Genomic DNA, 15971 nt, shown 5'->3' on the forward strand with positions numbered 1-15971 from the left:
TTATATCATCAATCTAATTGAAATTACCAAAACATAAAATCAATAATTACAACCGACTTAACATCTTCTCTACAAGGCTCATTGGAGCAAGTTTCCCGATGACACAAAGACTTATGTTCGATTACAATACATTCAATGCAAGAAAAAATCTGATATAATTGAAATTTTTGTGTGTATTTTCACATAAATGTTTATCTAATTATATGTTTTTTTTCTTTAGGTTATCAAGTTCTTGTACTATAGAATAATGACAAAAACTTGTGTGAGACGGTCTCACGGGTCGTATTTTGTGAGACATATATCTTATTTGAGTCATCCATAAAAAATTATTACTTTTGACACTACGACTATTACTTTTTATTATGAATATTGGTAGGAGTAACCGATCTCACATATAAAGATTCGTGAGACCGTCTCAAAAGATATTTACTCTAGAATAATACTGTAAAGATCAAATAATTATTACTACGCCACAATTAAAATGCGTAATTTTATTTTTTTTATATTCGTGGAAGCACGAAGCTTCACACTAAGCGACGAGTGGTTGTAGGTGAAAATGGATCGGGCTACTAAGATCATGAATATGAGAAAAAATAACGTGCATCAATGCTAATGTTGTCTCATATCACCTCAATAGTCTTATCATTATTTTTGTCATAGAGCATAGACATGGATTTTGATCATCTGCTGTGGCACAACATGTGTTGTGCTTTTTTTACGCAAGATGATCAGCTGATCATCTGGTATTGTTGTTATGTAATTTTTCAAATTTATCTGACACTATGTGAGGTCTATAAGATGATTAATTGATCATCTCGTGTAAAAAGTGCATCACACACGATGCTGTGTTTTCAACCACAGCAGATGATCCAAATTCGCATATACATCTTACTCATTAAGATCTGTCGTCTTATTTTATAGTTCAAGTAGCCAATCAGATAAAACAATATAACGTAATCAACTTGACGCATGAGAACTTTCCAAAAAATCAGTACTACTCTTATCTATACACGTTTAGTCCAACATAATATACACATATAAACAAACTAATTTATTTTATTAAAGATATCATTTATTACATAATAATAGGACTTGACTAAGTAATAACATATGTCCATTATGAATTCTGAGACCTAGAAAGCAATATAATTTTCTGTAAAAAATATATTTATATATAAATAATATTAAAAATAAATCGCAAAAATTATTCCCATAGATATTATATATGTAATAATAACCACAAAGCCACTCCTATCATTCACTGTTTAGCAGAAGTGCACCAATCACAGCGCAATTCCCTTTTTCTCCTCCTCTCGTAGTTTCTCTCGATCGGTGATCGAGGTGCGAGTTCAGATTGGATCGCATAGGGTTGCTGAATCGCCTATCGGATCTCGTTAGTCCGGACTTGGTTCTACCGCTGATTGTTCGGTTTTGGATTCGATCTGTTTTGTTTGAAATATGCCGTATGCGTTCGGAGGTCAGTTGACAACCTTCGAGGATGCCGAGAAGGAAAGCGAGTACGGCTACGTTCGGAAGGTTCTTCCTCTTGCTGAGATTGCGCTCTGTTTAGTTCATTTTACACATGTTTAAGTCTGCTTCGACTTTCTTCAGATCGTTCTGATAGTTGATTCGTCGATTTGGAAATTGGAATGATTTTTTTACTCGTGCTACAAGTTACTTAAGATTTTCATTCAGTTTGTTTGTTATGTCGCAGTAATTCTGTTCATTTTACTTTGAGTGAGTTACTGCTGTTTTGGTTTGGAAGTTAAAGTTGCTGTCTTTAGTGGTGCTTATCCATGATCCTAGTTGTGACTATCCTAAACTGACTTGTTTAGATTATCTTTCCATTTTGTAAGAGTGTTGACCGCACTTTGTTTTGTGCGTATGATTGGTTTTCAACATCTGGTTGGGTAGACTGTCTTTGTATAGAGAGAGGCAGCGACTTTATATAGGTTATAGAGATACTATTGGATTTTACTTTTATAGCCTACGATGCACAAAAATGAGAAAATTGGGATATGTTTCTTGCTAATGACGTTATCACAGTAAAGTTTTAACACTCTACATTGACAAAGATTTTCATGTTAAAATAACACTAACATTTTTTATGGATTATGCTTTATTCTTTTTCCATAGGTTTCTGGACCTGTGGTTGTTGCTGATGGAATGGGAGGAGCTGCTATGTATGAACTAGTTCGTGTAGGACATGACAAGCTTATAGGGGAAATCATTCGATTGGAAGGAGATTCTGCCACTATTCAAGGTTTGTGTTTTGATTTCTTCATTTCATTCTATCCTTTCCATCGGCTTTTGCGGCTTTTGTTTTCTTTTGCAGCATTTAACCTTTTTCAAGACTGCACCCTCTTTTGTTATCTCATAGACCACACCATGCTAACCCCCTAACAACTCTTCAAGTCAAACAAGGATAGGAGAAAGTGCAACTTCTCCATTTTCTCCTTGTCTAGGTTTTAAAATACTAATAAATTATGGTGTGTGATTATTGGTTGTGGGTTGTATGTTGTCTTGTTTCAGTATATGAAGAAACAGCTGGACTAACGGTGAATGATCCTGTTCTTCGTACACACAAGGTTCTAATATGACATCATTAACTCCTAGATTTTGAGGTGTTTGTTATTTTTCTGTCAACTTGCTAACGTTTCACCCAAAAACCTTTTACAGCCTTTATCTGTGGAATTGGGTCCAGGAATTTTGGGAAATATATTTGATGGTATCCAGGTTTGTAAATTTTTGCCAATTTCAAAATTTGAAACTGTTAAAGCATTGTCATAGAGCAGCTGTTTTTTTATCGTTCAGTCTGTGAATGTTGCCTAATGGTGCCTTTTTCCTTTCTTGGGGTCAAACACTCAATGCAGAGGCCTCTGAAAACAATTGCCATAAAATCTGGTGATGTTTATATTCCTCGTGGTGTATCTGTCCCTGCACTTGACAAAGATACTCTTTGGGAATTTAACCCAAAGAAAATAGGTCTCTGTTATCTATCTTTTTTTGCTATTTTTGTTTAAATTCAACATTGTTTTGATGCTCAAATGAATTTTGTTTCTTGATGCACCCTTGATAAATTGTCTGGTATTGCATGGCAGGAGAGGGAGATCTTTTGACGGGTGGTGACTTATTTGCGGTGAGTTTGGCAGAAATATTGTCTGTAGAAACTGAATATTCTCCCAATAAAATGCTATGGATAAGTTTATCAGTCTTTTTTTATATATATTTGTGCAATAATCTCTTTGCAGACTGTATTTGAGAACAGTTTGATGCAACATCATGTTGCACTTCCTCCTGATGCTATGGGAAAGATATCCTACATTGCACCTGCTGGTCAGTATTCATTGAAGGTTGGCCCCTTGCCAAAACAACACACCATGGACGTATATGAATCCTATTGTATTTTTTCAGGAAAATATATCAAATTCTAATGCATTAAGTTGTCTCTTATTGCAGGACACTGTCCTTGAGCTCGAGTTTCAAGGTGTAAACAAGAAATTCACCATGCTTCAGGCAAGCCTTTTCAATCGAGGAATATTTTGAATATGGGTTATTGTGTGAATTAATATAACAAGCATACTTATTGCAGAGTTGGCCTGTGCGTACTCCTAGGCCTGTAGCTTCAAAACTTGCTGCTGATACTCCTCTCTTGACTGGACAGGTGACCAATTACTAGTGAAATAGTTTTTCAAACTTTGTTTCCATTGTTTACATTTTTTTTACTTACTTATCACTTCTGTTCACTCAGCGTGTTCTTGATGCTCTATTCCCCTCTGTACTTGGTGGTACCTGTGCCATTCCTGGTGCATTTGGCTGTGGAAAAACTGTTATTAGTCAGGCACTTTCGAAGGTGAACTTCATTGATTTGCATAATTTATCTCATTTTTTTTAAAAAAAATTGTCGAGCTTAAAATTTCATCACTTGCAAAACTTACTTGCTTCTGTCTTCTTCCACTTATATAAAATGCAGTATTCTAACTCCGACACTGTAGTCTACGTTGGTTGTGGAGAAAGAGGAAATGAAATGGCAGAGGTACACAGTTTACTACGTTGTTAATAGGCTCTTGTGGCATCATGAAGGGTTTAATCTAGATAACAACTACAGGTGCTTATGGATTTCCCACAATTGACAATGACACTGCCTGATGGTCGAGAGGAATCTGTCATGAAGCGTACAACACTGGTAGCTAATACATCAAATATGCCTGTGGCTGCTCGAGAAGCTTCAATTTACACAGGTAACTGAATATACCATCAGTTTGTGCTCTTGATGCATCTGTACCTTTGAAATACTTATGATGGTATGTTATCACATTCATCTAGAAGAAATTGATGACCTTTCTTGAAAGTAAAATGGAAGTGAGTTTTGCAATCTCTATTGAGCACCCTCCCCCAAAATATTTGCTGCCAGTAGCTGAATCTTCTTTTAAGGTTGATCAGCTATTCGTTGAGGTGTTATTCAATATCCAACATAGAGGTATCAACTTTATTACTGCTCAAAATCATTTCTTTTGCTCGAGTTGCGCCAATTTCTAACTTGCAGCCAGAGTACTGTTTCATCTGGGTGAATTATGTATCTGGTGACACCGAGTGTCACCTCATTTCTAATTTTAGTATCGTCATAGTTACTTGACTGCATCATTCATCCATGCAAGTTGTTTAGTTCTAGGTTTTCGATCGATTATGGTTCATAATGAATGGAATATATATGCAAGTATGTAACTATGTATCTTGATCTTCTCAACCCCTTCAAACTACTGTAGGGACTGACACTTGACATACATCGTACTTGGACCTGTTTAGAAATTTTTATTGTTTATTCAGCGACCACTTTTCTATGCAATTCTTATCTTTGACAATAAAGTTGTTAATGTTGTAGCTTACTATTAAGAATAACTTGTGAATGCCCAGGAATCACCATAGCTGAATATTTTAGAGATATGGGCTACAATGTCAGTATGATGGCTGATTCAACTTCTCGATGGGCAGAGGCATTGCGTGAAATTTCTGGTCGTCTGGTACGTATCCTTTTGATTGCTTCAGCGTGATTTGAATTATTGCTTATTTGAGCATCACTTCTCTGGTTGTGGGTCATGAGTTATCAATCGCTATAGATTATTGTGGATATTTGATATTTAATCCATGCTTAGCTCGACTACAGGAGCAATCCCAAGTTCAAACCTTAGTGGTTCTGAATATCATGTATACTGGAAATCGAACATAACTTCAAATGCACCAAGGTCAATGAGTAAAAACACTTTCTCGTACACAATAATTATTTGGCAGGATTTTTTGTCTGGTCTGCATCCCACGTTGAGTTTAGTCATATGAGACCGGCCCCTCTTCTTCTCACTCCTACTTGGAAGCTTCTTTTTGTGATTTATGTTCAGATGTGCTTCTCCTCGAAGATAGTCTTCGCAGCCAATTTTAGACATCTTTTCCCATGGTTTTCTCCTCATAGAACACATTACTTGTCACCTCAATTTTAAGAGAATAGAGGGGAGACCTAGCAAGTAATTCAGAAACTTAATTTATTAGTCCAGTTTCATTTCAGCAAGTTCCAGTTGTGTAGAGACGGGATTGTGTGGTTGTTATGCATTTGGCTGTGTTATGATCTTTCTAGTACTGACCTTCTACTTTTTACAGGCCGAAATGCCTGCAGACAGTGGATATCCTGCTTATTTGGCTGCACGTTTGGCATCCTTTTATGAACGTGCTGGTAAAGTTAAATGTCTTGGTGGACCTGAAAGAACAGGAAGTGTCACAATTGTTGGTGCTGTTTCTCCTCCGGGAGGAGATTTCTCTGATCCTGTTACATCTGCAACTCTTAGTATTGTACAGGTAATATAAAGATTCATTTTATGTTAACCATACTATACTCTGTACACTCTCACGTGTTTCTGTGTTTCAGGTTTTTTGGGGTCTAGACAAAAAATTGGCACAGAGGAAACATTTTCCTTCTGTAAACTGGCTCATATCTTATTCTAAGTATTCTGGGGTATGATTTTTAAATTAATCAAATATTGTGCAGTTTTATGCCTGTTTCTCTGCGCATGATTGCTCCTAAATCCTGATTTTTTTTACTATGGTGATTTTTTTTACTTTCAGGCCTTAGAATCCTTTTACGAGAAGTTTGATCCAGATTTTATCGATATCAGGACAAAAGCTCGTGAAGTGCTGCAAAGAGAGGATGACTTGAATGAAATCGTGCAGGTTTGTGCTGTTTTTAGTTCTGAATGATCTTTTTCATGCCACTGATTTTTATTTTATTTTTATTTTTTTCTTTTGGGTGTGGGTCGAACATGATTTAGTTGTTTTCTATGATTCTGATGGGCAGTAATCAGTCTAAGTTGCTAGTCTTTAAGACTTGATACATTTCTCCACTCTCCTGTGAGAATATCATTGTGCAGTGCTAAAGAATTGTTAACATGTGAAAAGCAATTCCCATCACATTCTGTGTTCTATTACTAGAATTGAGATTATTGTATCTTTTTCATACGAGGCCATATCCTTACTTTTCTAAGCTCTAATTCTGCTCTTCCCCATTATAAGTATTATGTGTTGACTAGCGGTGTTCAGAAACTGAACCAAACTGTTTGGATTGGTTTCAAAATCAACCAAACCGTAAAAAGTAGTTTGATTCAAGTTTTGGATAAAAATAAATCAAACCAAACCACGTACATTAACATAAAAAAATCATGTAATAAATTTTGTTAATTTATTGTGATTTTTTCTTAGATATAGACATATATTTGATTTTTAGTTTGTATTTTGTTATTAGCGAGCTTTATAAGAATTTATTTATTGCAGATTTGATCCAAATAAACATAACTACAAACTCTAAATATTTAGGTTTTTCTATAAGTCGCAAAATTCTGTAACTTGTATAAATATTTTAATATATGGTTTTTACTTGTAACTATTCTAGTTCACGACTAAACAAAATGTTCAATTAACTTCTTTCAAATGTCAGTTGATATTTTTCTTTCAAACTACAATGTTAATATTTCATGCTAATTCACTATAAAATTTAAAATTAGTTGTCCAAACCAGACCATACCAAACTGAAATTCATGATTTGGGTTGGTTTGATTTAGCTTGGTTATAGAAATTTCTTGGTTTGGTTTGAAATTTCGTAAAACTTATAAATATTGTTGGTTCTAATTTTTATCTAAAACGAACCAAATCGTAGTTTGAACACCCTTCAGTGTTGAGCAAATTTTTTATTCCAACCGGTAATAAATACGAGGCTTGTATTTAATTGAGTTTATGCCATGAATTCATGATGAGATTTTACCATACTATGAATTTGTTTCTTTTCTGAACTAAGTTCGGTGGATAAAACAACCTTTTTAAGCATGCATGTTCATTCAGTGAATGCTCTTTTGGTTTTGCTTAGCAATACCAATCAACTATTGCAATCGAATTCCCAGCTTTATATCCTTCCTATGTCTTTCGGGAACATATTGATGCCTATACTTTTGTGCAACCGCATTCAATTCCTATTTTTCTCCGAATGTCTGATACAGATTATTATCTGTATTACCCTGATATTATTAACTGTATTACCCTGATTACATTAGTACTATTAAAACAATCAAGAAGTGACGATTAGATGCAAGAACAGAAAATTAACGGTTTGAATTATATTAGTTTTATGTGATGGAATTGTAATTTAACTGAGTAGTTTTGCTTCTTGCAGCTTGTTGGAAAAGATGCTTTAGCTGAGTCGGATAAAATTACCCTGGAAACTGCAAAACTCTTGAGGGAGGACTATCTCGCCCAGAATGCATTTACCCCGTTAGTGCTTACCTATATATTTCAAATTCATTAGTGTCTTCCTCTCAAATGGTTGACTTTTTAGAGCCATATGTGTGTTTCGTTGGCGACAGATACGATAAATTTTGCCCATTCTACAAGTCAGTTTGGATGATGCGCAACATTATTCATTTCTACAATCTGGCTAATCAGGTAAAACTAGCAACTTGCAAGCACGTTTATTTTACTTATCCTCGCTCCAAAACTTCTCATTTTTGTGTATTTTACGAGTGGTCTTTGCTCTATTATGCCTTGTGAGTGATGATATTTGTGTTGATAGTATGTGATTCCAAATGCAGGCGGTGGAGCGAGGAGCTGGTATGGATGGACAAAAGATAACTTACACCCTCATCAAGCATCGCTTAGGAGATTTGTTTTATCGTTTGGTGTAAGTCTACATGTGGCCAAGGGCGAAATGTTTCGCTTTTACGTGTAAATATATGTACAAAAACTCATGTGTGGCTGTTAATTTCGAGCTTTTGTCTATTGCATTTATGCAGTTCTCAGAAATTTGAGGATCCGGGGGAAGGAGAGGAAGCCCTTGTTGCTAAATTTAATAAACTGTTTGACGATTTGACCGCCGGTTTCCGCAATCTCGAGGATGAGACCCGGTGATGCTGAATACCTCGGTCCCCGGTGATGATGAATACCTCGGGCCTTTATTTACCTATTGAATTATGGTTCCGTGTGCCTACTTTTATATTGTATTTTCTTTTGCCTGGGATTTTTGGTGTTTGTAATAAGAAGGGGTCGCGACGAATATTTGTATTATTCTTTTTCCTACTTGAATAAGTTATAGCTCTGCTGGAGTATAAGATATGATCTGTAACATAAATCTGATTACGGCTCCTATTGTATTTGTTTATCTCAATCTAGGTACTATTAAATATTAAATTGTTAGTAAACTCGGAATGCTCTTCATAAACGCATTGATCTATACCTAAATATTCGAGTAAACTTTAACACATGCTTACATCGCATCACGTCGTTGAGGTAGGTATATATACAAGCATTATACTTGATAAACATGATGTTTGTGTACTTGTGGCATATACCAAGTTTAACGGCCACTTGGTGCTAAAAGAACCATCCTTTTCATGCTTCCAAACGAGTATATGTTCACATTCTTCCGTTGATGTAACCATTGAAAGTAAAGATATTAATGTAAATATTTCATCCCAAAGTTTTCTTTTAGTTCAAAACGATCAATACGTTGAATCAGAATAAGTGATTGCTGATATTCGCGCATGAACCTCTACTTTGAATTTTATTTGGAACAGTAGGAACCTTACGCATATGATCCAACAACATTTAACACGAAAGCACGGAAAATCAAGTTCAACACGGAGATGGTTGATCCTTTTTTTATAGTATTCTCAGATTGATCACCAGTTATTTCATTAACGCTTGATCTTTCTGTTGAAACACCTAGTCCGCTGCTCCAGTTTTCATTGTAACAAGTAGGATTGGATTGTAGCAAAGCAAAGGATGGGTAAGGGTGTTTTCAGTAGCAAAGAAAATACAATGCATCATCGAAGTCGATCCCAAGTACTTGAAGAAGGAAATAGCTAGCTCGAGAGATGCGTGAAGCTTGTCGAGCTCAGAATTCAATTATTTTCAATTTAAGCTTCAACATAACACTAGTTGTTAGCTTCAATTTGCGTGCAGTGGTAGGGCCAGAATATGATGTGGGGAGAAGGATCCGAAATAGAAACTCTCAAAATTCCAGGAAGAACATGATCACTTTTCTCTTCTTAGAGCGACCAAAACGGAGGGACAATTGTTCCCACCTCCCCTCGTTCCAAAAAGAGAAGAAAAAAATCCAACCATCAAGTTATGTTCATGTCAATTCAAGAATAAGACCATTAGGGATGACAATAGATAGGGTATGGGTCGAATTTCATACATCCATCCTCATACCCATTTATTAAATTCATCCACATAGTCATCGGGTATTGAATTTCATCTTCATCCCCATACTCATCGGATTATCGGATACCCATACCCTTCCCAAATATCCTATTATCATATACAATTGAATTTTTTTTAAAATTTAAATTGTTTCAATGAAGTTATGAATATTTAAAAAATTATTTAAATGAACAATAAGAAAAATTATTAATGATAAAAATTTACAAAATAAAAGTATGCAATTTAACAAAAAAATATAGTAGAATTTACATCATATCCAAAAATTCATAATTCAATTGATTAATCATCTATGAGCTACCCCTAGTTTAATCATATGTAAACATTATTACCTAAAATCAAACTAGATCGGTTTATCTCCAAACTAATCGTACATGTCTTCATCACTTGACGTTGTAGAAAGAATACAATGAACTACGGAACACATGTCTTCATCTCCGAACTAATCATACATGTCTCCGAACTAAGGAATACGATGAACTATAATCAAGAAATAAAGTATTTTTCAATTTTTGAAATCAAACATGAAATAAACTTACCAGTGGAGAAGATGAGAAATTGAATGAAAAATAAAAGAGTGGTAAAACCTTGAAACGTAAAAGTGAAAGTGAAAGGGAAGAGAAAAGAAAAAGCACCAATATACTCGGATTTGAGAAGATGAATCTTTAATATAAATAAATATAATTACTACATACATACATACATACATACATACATATATATATTTATATATATTAATTTAAACGGGTAATCGAGTCGGGTGTGGATCGGATTATATCAAACCCGTCTTCCATACCCGAATCCGAAAATCCCCATACCCGATTACCCTATTATTTAATCGGGTCTAAAAATCCCTCCATACCCTCTTCTATTCGGGTAGGGTATCAGATCTTCCAACGGGTTCGGAGGAAAATTGCCATCTCTAAAGACCATGCCTGAAAACTTGCACAGGAATAGGTCATTACAAGAAATATTATCCTTATCCTTGAGCAAGTAAATTGAGGAAATTTGGCTAGTGTGATTGATTGTAATTTCATTTTTCTAAAGCTTGAATTATTTTTGCTTCATAGTGGTACTAAGCGACGATCATAATGAATTCAAAGTAATAGCAGACTTGTGGTTTACTTCCCATTGTCTTTAGCTTTTTTAAAGGGGTACTTTTCCGGGGGTTTAAAAAATATTAAAATATCTTCAAAAATGATTATTTTTCAATAAAATTTTTGTCAAGCTCTAGCCTGCCAGATTGGAACAGGTAGGAAACCTGGATTGAACCGGTTCTGTCCATCTTCAAAGCAGAACCAGCGGGTATGAATATGATTGGTATCATGTCTCTACCATCTTTAATTGTCATTTCCTGTATCATGTCGGACATATGCAACACTACGAAACGAATTTTGAATATGCGTGGTGATAACTGGTAGAAAACTAGAAAAAGGTTGATATTCGAGCATAAATGGGTGCAAAATTAAGAAGATACAATTTGTCCTTGCATAGTTGCAACACAATAGTATCACACACCTCATGCTAAGCAATGAGAAAAATAAAGTTTAAAGAAGCAGGACAGATCATCATACAAACGGTTCCATAATACGAAACTTTACTTGAAGGGCAAAGGTCTACAACAGGTGAAATCGCATATGCTCTGGTTTGATTTGTTACTTAGCCAGGGCCAACTTTTGGAATGTCATAATGTTCACTCATATTAGCAAGATACTGATTGAAATCCTGAATGCGATCCCGGTGTGATTTATTAGATGTCTTAACCAGCTTATGCGAGTCGATTTTCTCTCTTTGTTCTATATAGCGTCTCTCAGCTGGGGTGAGATGATCATACCAACGAGTGGAACTTTCATCCCCAAAGGTTTTTGCAGCATCTTCATCATTTAAGTCAGCTAATTGCTCTGAAATCCCAGCAGTAAGTGAGAAATTTAGTAAAGCAGGGATAGATATTATAAAAAGCAGTACTAAAGAGTAAAGAGTTAAAGTGAGAAAATCTACACCTCGAAAGGAAAAACAAATAGCAATTTGGAAGCTGATACATTCATACACCAACTTACCCTTTTCAAAGAAATTGGAGATGACAATTTGCATTATAGATATTGTAAACATAACCGTAAGACGATTCAAACATTTGCACAAGACCAACCATATGCCTATCATTATGACTCACTTCATAATCAAGCAATGCAAAGAAAATTCGAGCTAAATATTTTACAGTATCAGGAGCTTTTAGGTTTGAGACAACACTAATAGCAGATATGTCAACTAAGATTCAAGTACCAAAAGTTTAACACAGCTTTTGCGGATGTACCAAAAACCACTGCAAATCAGTCCTGGCTATAAAACGTATCAAGATAACAAATTAATAATCTTTCTCACGAGTATCCCTCCCCCAGGTACCTTCGTCACAAGTTATTGGCATGTACCAAAAACCACTGCAAATCATTCAACTATAAAACGTATAATGATAAAAAATTAATAATCTTTCTCATGAGTATCCATCCTTCCCCCGAGGGCTTTCCTCACAAGTTATGGGTTGCTCCCTGACAATGAAGGATTTTGGGGAACTAGCGAAGGGGTCATTAATCCACAGACGGAAAAAGCATGTTTTCATCTCTTATATCACGCAAGCATGGAAAAAAATGTTGCCATATGGTGCCAGAAAATTTAATTAATCAAACTAACTTCCAGATAATTCACTCTCAATGGCTTGAGGAATTTGCTCGTATTCCTTCTTTTGCTTCTTCTTCTTCATCCCACTCGCCTTCACATCCAGAGCCTTGCCCTTAAGTTTCAGCTTCCCAGTGACAACATTATCATATGCAGACATCTCGCCTGCCAATAGGATTAACTAAAATGTCAAATCTTCAGACAATAATCAGCTACAAAGTTCAGATAATCCCACATTGAAGGTACAAAACGAGTGAGCAAATGAAACAAAGATGTATTTACTTCAATCGTGCAGGAAGAAATTATTTCAATCCGTCCCTCCTAATTAGCCTACCTGAAAAAAAGTTAAAAAAACTGCGAAAAACAGTAATTTTTTCAAAGTTTGGTAACAGAAAAACCAAAATATATGAGAACCAAACAATAAAGAGATCTACTTTACTTAAGAAATCATTATTCAAATTTGTATACAAAAACTTATTTGTTCTCTAAACATATTAGAATCAAAATGCATAATAAGTTCTTTCATGCAATCAAATAAATAAACCTCGGTTCAAATTAAAATAAAAAAATAGCCACACAAAATCATTACTTTTAAAAAGAGTATTTCCCAAGTTCAAACTTCATGGCCTTGCAATACCTGTAAATCCCAATCAATTCAAGTTGAGCACTGAACTCCCAGCAAAGTATATTTCAGATACATATCATATGGATTTTCTTGCTGCCAATTTTTCAAAAAAACCTCAATTCCCATAATCAGAGTCATTACATCCAACAATTCACCCCGATGGACCCAAGAATTTTGTACCGAAACTTTAACGTCTAAATAAATTTTTTTAAAAAACTTGTGTAAATACCTGTAAAGCGTTCCAGATGACGAAGAGATCTGCTGTGTTGGGATTTTGCTAAATTATTGAAGACGACGATTTTGGGGGAAAGGAAGAGAGCGTCTCTGGGGTTTCATGAATGAACAGGATTGCGAAACCTGGAATCGATTATTATCTATATACCGTAAATTTATGATAATAGAGTCCTTATTTATTTTTGTTAAAATATTTTTTTTAAAAAAATATTTAATAAAAAATCAACTAAAAAAAACCTTCAAAATACATAATTTTACTCATGGAACTAATATAATTTTTATATTTTTTTTCATATATGTTCTATTTTTTAAATTTTCTCATATGTTAAGACATTATAATTATTTTTTTATGACGTGTAAACATGTAGTTTTTAATTTTTAGTGTACACTGGGTAAACTCACAATCTAACGTAATAACTTGTAAATTATGTTAGTCAAATAAATTATATTGATAAAATTATGTGTGACAAGCTCGCTTGATAAAGTGTTGGGTGGAGAATCGAACTTTTAACCATTAACTAAACAATCACACCCTCTCAGAGGCTAAATAATAATGTAAATATAATGAATTTTTTTTAAAAAATATACTGTCGGAAAATTTAATATTTAAGTTCATCTTTTATTATCTGAAAATTTGAGAATAAAAAGATATTAATAAAAATAATACATAGGAGATATGAGATAGTGAAGAAGAAAAAATGAGTGCTCTTGGAGAAGGTAACTTAAGAATGATTTATTAATATTACATAAATGACATTCCATAATAAAATAGAGGGATTTTAAAATCTATAACCAGAGTGTTCATATATTATTAAGTATTAAATATTATTTAGTGTTATATCTGTCAAAATGGCTAACAGGACATGTCAAGAAATTATCAACGCAACTTGTTTATTTAGCTGGATGAGATTAGTCACTCGACATAATTATGTTTATATTTAGCTGGATGAAAATTTATATTTTTTTAGACGAAATATGTAATATCATTATCATACATTATAATGTTAAATTTTTTAAATATTTTTATGCTTATTGATATTTATCCTTTTATAATAACTAATTTAGAAAATTTAAATAATGTTTAAAAACAGTGAACAAATATATTTGAAAAAAAATTAAGATTTGTAATCCAAACCAAGCCAAAACGAAACCTTGGTTTTGTTTTTAATCATTAATGATTGAGTTTGGTTCGTGATTTTTCAAAACAGATAATGTCGGTTTAGTTTGATTTTTTTTTAAATCATAAATGGAATCAATCTGGTTTTGCTCACAGTTAATTTTTAGTCATGTATCTTTGTTGAATCAATTATAGTCTTGTAATTATGTTACGATGATTAATTTTAGTAATTCTCATAAAAATCATGTGATTAAATGACTAATTGTTAGAACTTTTCAAATTCGCAATCTTGATTTTGATGCTAACAAAACTTGTTATCATATTACTAATAATCTATGTTAGTGCGCAGACAGCTAAAACTGAACTAATCAGTTTACGAACCCACAACTGAAGCTATCGGAAATGCCAACTGATTGCCAAGACTAAGTCAGTCTAACTGGATCTTCAAACAAGCAGTTCAGTTGATTGTCTAAACTGATAAGTGAATAAGCAGAAAGACCTCAAAAGCTTGACCAGCCGATGATGTGTTCAACTGACGAAGAACCCAGCTAACCAATTCAACTGAAAGTGTGAAATCAGTTCAACTGATCAATCAAGTGATTTCACTAACCCAACTGAAGATCAATTCAGCTGACCAGTTTAAAACATCAGTCGGAACCTTTCATTTGCAGATCAAGACAAGCTTACAGAAAATGGATTCCAGCTGTGCGAGAATGTAAAAAGTCAGTGTCCAGTCAAAGGACAATAATGAACGTTGCATCTTCAGAAGGGCAGTAAAAAAGACGAGACACAAAGTCCAAGAAGCCGATTCAAATGCAACGGATACAATAAATGAGTCTCACTGTACGATCAGCTTTTCCCGCCTATATAAAGAGAAGATCGGTGAAGACTCAACAAGTGAAGTGAAAAAGATATATGAGAGTTGAGAAGAAAAACAAAAAGGACACGCTCAGTTGCATACCAGCTTTAAGAAGCACTTAAACCCAGAGGGAACTTTTCATCGTTGTATCAGCTTAGACTAGAAGCCACTTTCCCTCTATGTGTGAAAAAACATCCTTGTTCAGTTCTCACTTACACACTCACTCTAAAAATGCAGTCTTGCACAAAGACGTTAAACTTGTGTATGTAGTCTTTGACACATACACGTTAAAGAAGTGTTGGCTGGAAGGTACTGCTTTTATTCTTAGCTAGGAGTTCGGTTTAGGCAGTAGTGTAAGTCCTAGCTGAGTGGGTTTGTACAAAGTGTTTGTATAAATCAAAGTCTTCTAGTAGAACCTACCCGAGGAGGTGGAAAGGGTAACGTAGGATCAGTTGAAGTCTCCGAACATCCATAAACATATCTTGTGTATTTAACTGATTAACTATTGCTTTCAAACTGTTTTCATAAGTTGGAATATTCTTCAGTTCAGTTGTCACCATAACTGAACTGAAGAATGCAAAAACTAATTTGTATTCTTTCGGTTAGTCAGTTTAAATAAGTTAAAATATTTTCTATTATATCAGTATTCTTCACGAAGGATTACTTCGAGTTTCTTCTGCTTAGTTTAAACCAAACTCGATTTAATTAATCGGTGT

At 34.3% G+C, this 15971-nt stretch overlaps 2 protein-coding genes across 4 annotated transcripts; one reads left to right on the forward strand and one right to left on the reverse strand.

The window, feature by feature from the left end:
* Positions 1–1238: 1238 nt before the first annotated feature.
* On the forward strand, positions 1239–8726 carry LOC140808823 (V-type proton ATPase catalytic subunit A-like). The gene is made up of 20 exons (XM_073166109.1): positions 1239–1536; positions 2137–2263; positions 2533–2588; positions 2680–2736; positions 2874–2985; positions 3102–3139; positions 3252–3353; positions 3460–3516; positions 3593–3664; positions 3752–3853; positions 3974–4036; positions 4109–4241; positions 4915–5021; positions 5650–5844; positions 5915–6001; positions 6112–6216; positions 7706–7803; positions 7896–7974; positions 8121–8209; positions 8322–8726. Exons 1-20 carry the CDS (start codon positions 1459–1461, stop codon positions 8434–8436), a joined length of 1872 nt encoding a protein of 623 aa, XP_073022210.1. The 5' UTR covers positions 1239–1458; the 3' UTR covers positions 8437–8726.
* Positions 8727–11192: 2466 nt separating this feature from the next.
* LOC140810562 (uncharacterized) lies at positions 11193–13426 on the reverse strand. 3 transcript variants are annotated; one of them, XM_073168409.1, is made up of 4 exons: positions 13275–13412; positions 12703–12754; positions 12436–12585; positions 11193–11651 (listed from the first exon to the last, which is right to left on the reverse strand). In XM_073168409.1, exons 3-4 carry the CDS (start codon positions 12578–12580, stop codon positions 11410–11412), a joined length of 387 nt encoding a protein of 128 aa, XP_073024510.1. In that variant the 5' UTR covers positions 12581–12585; positions 12703–12754; positions 13275–13412; the 3' UTR covers positions 11193–11409. The 3 variants fall into 3 exon arrangements, with proteins under 3 accessions (XP_073024510.1, XP_073024511.1, XP_073024509.1); XM_073168410.1 differs by having other exon boundaries at positions 12656–12754; XM_073168408.1 differs by lacking the exon at positions 12703–12754 and having other exon boundaries at positions 13275–13426.
* Between the last annotated feature and the right edge of the window lie 2545 nt (positions 13427–15971).

The sequence above is a fragment of the Primulina eburnea genome, chromosome 13, assembly GCF_022965805.1.
Source record: "Primulina eburnea isolate SZY01 chromosome 13, ASM2296580v1, whole genome shotgun sequence".
NCBI lineage: Eukaryota > Viridiplantae > Streptophyta > Magnoliopsida > Lamiales > Gesneriaceae > Primulina > Primulina eburnea.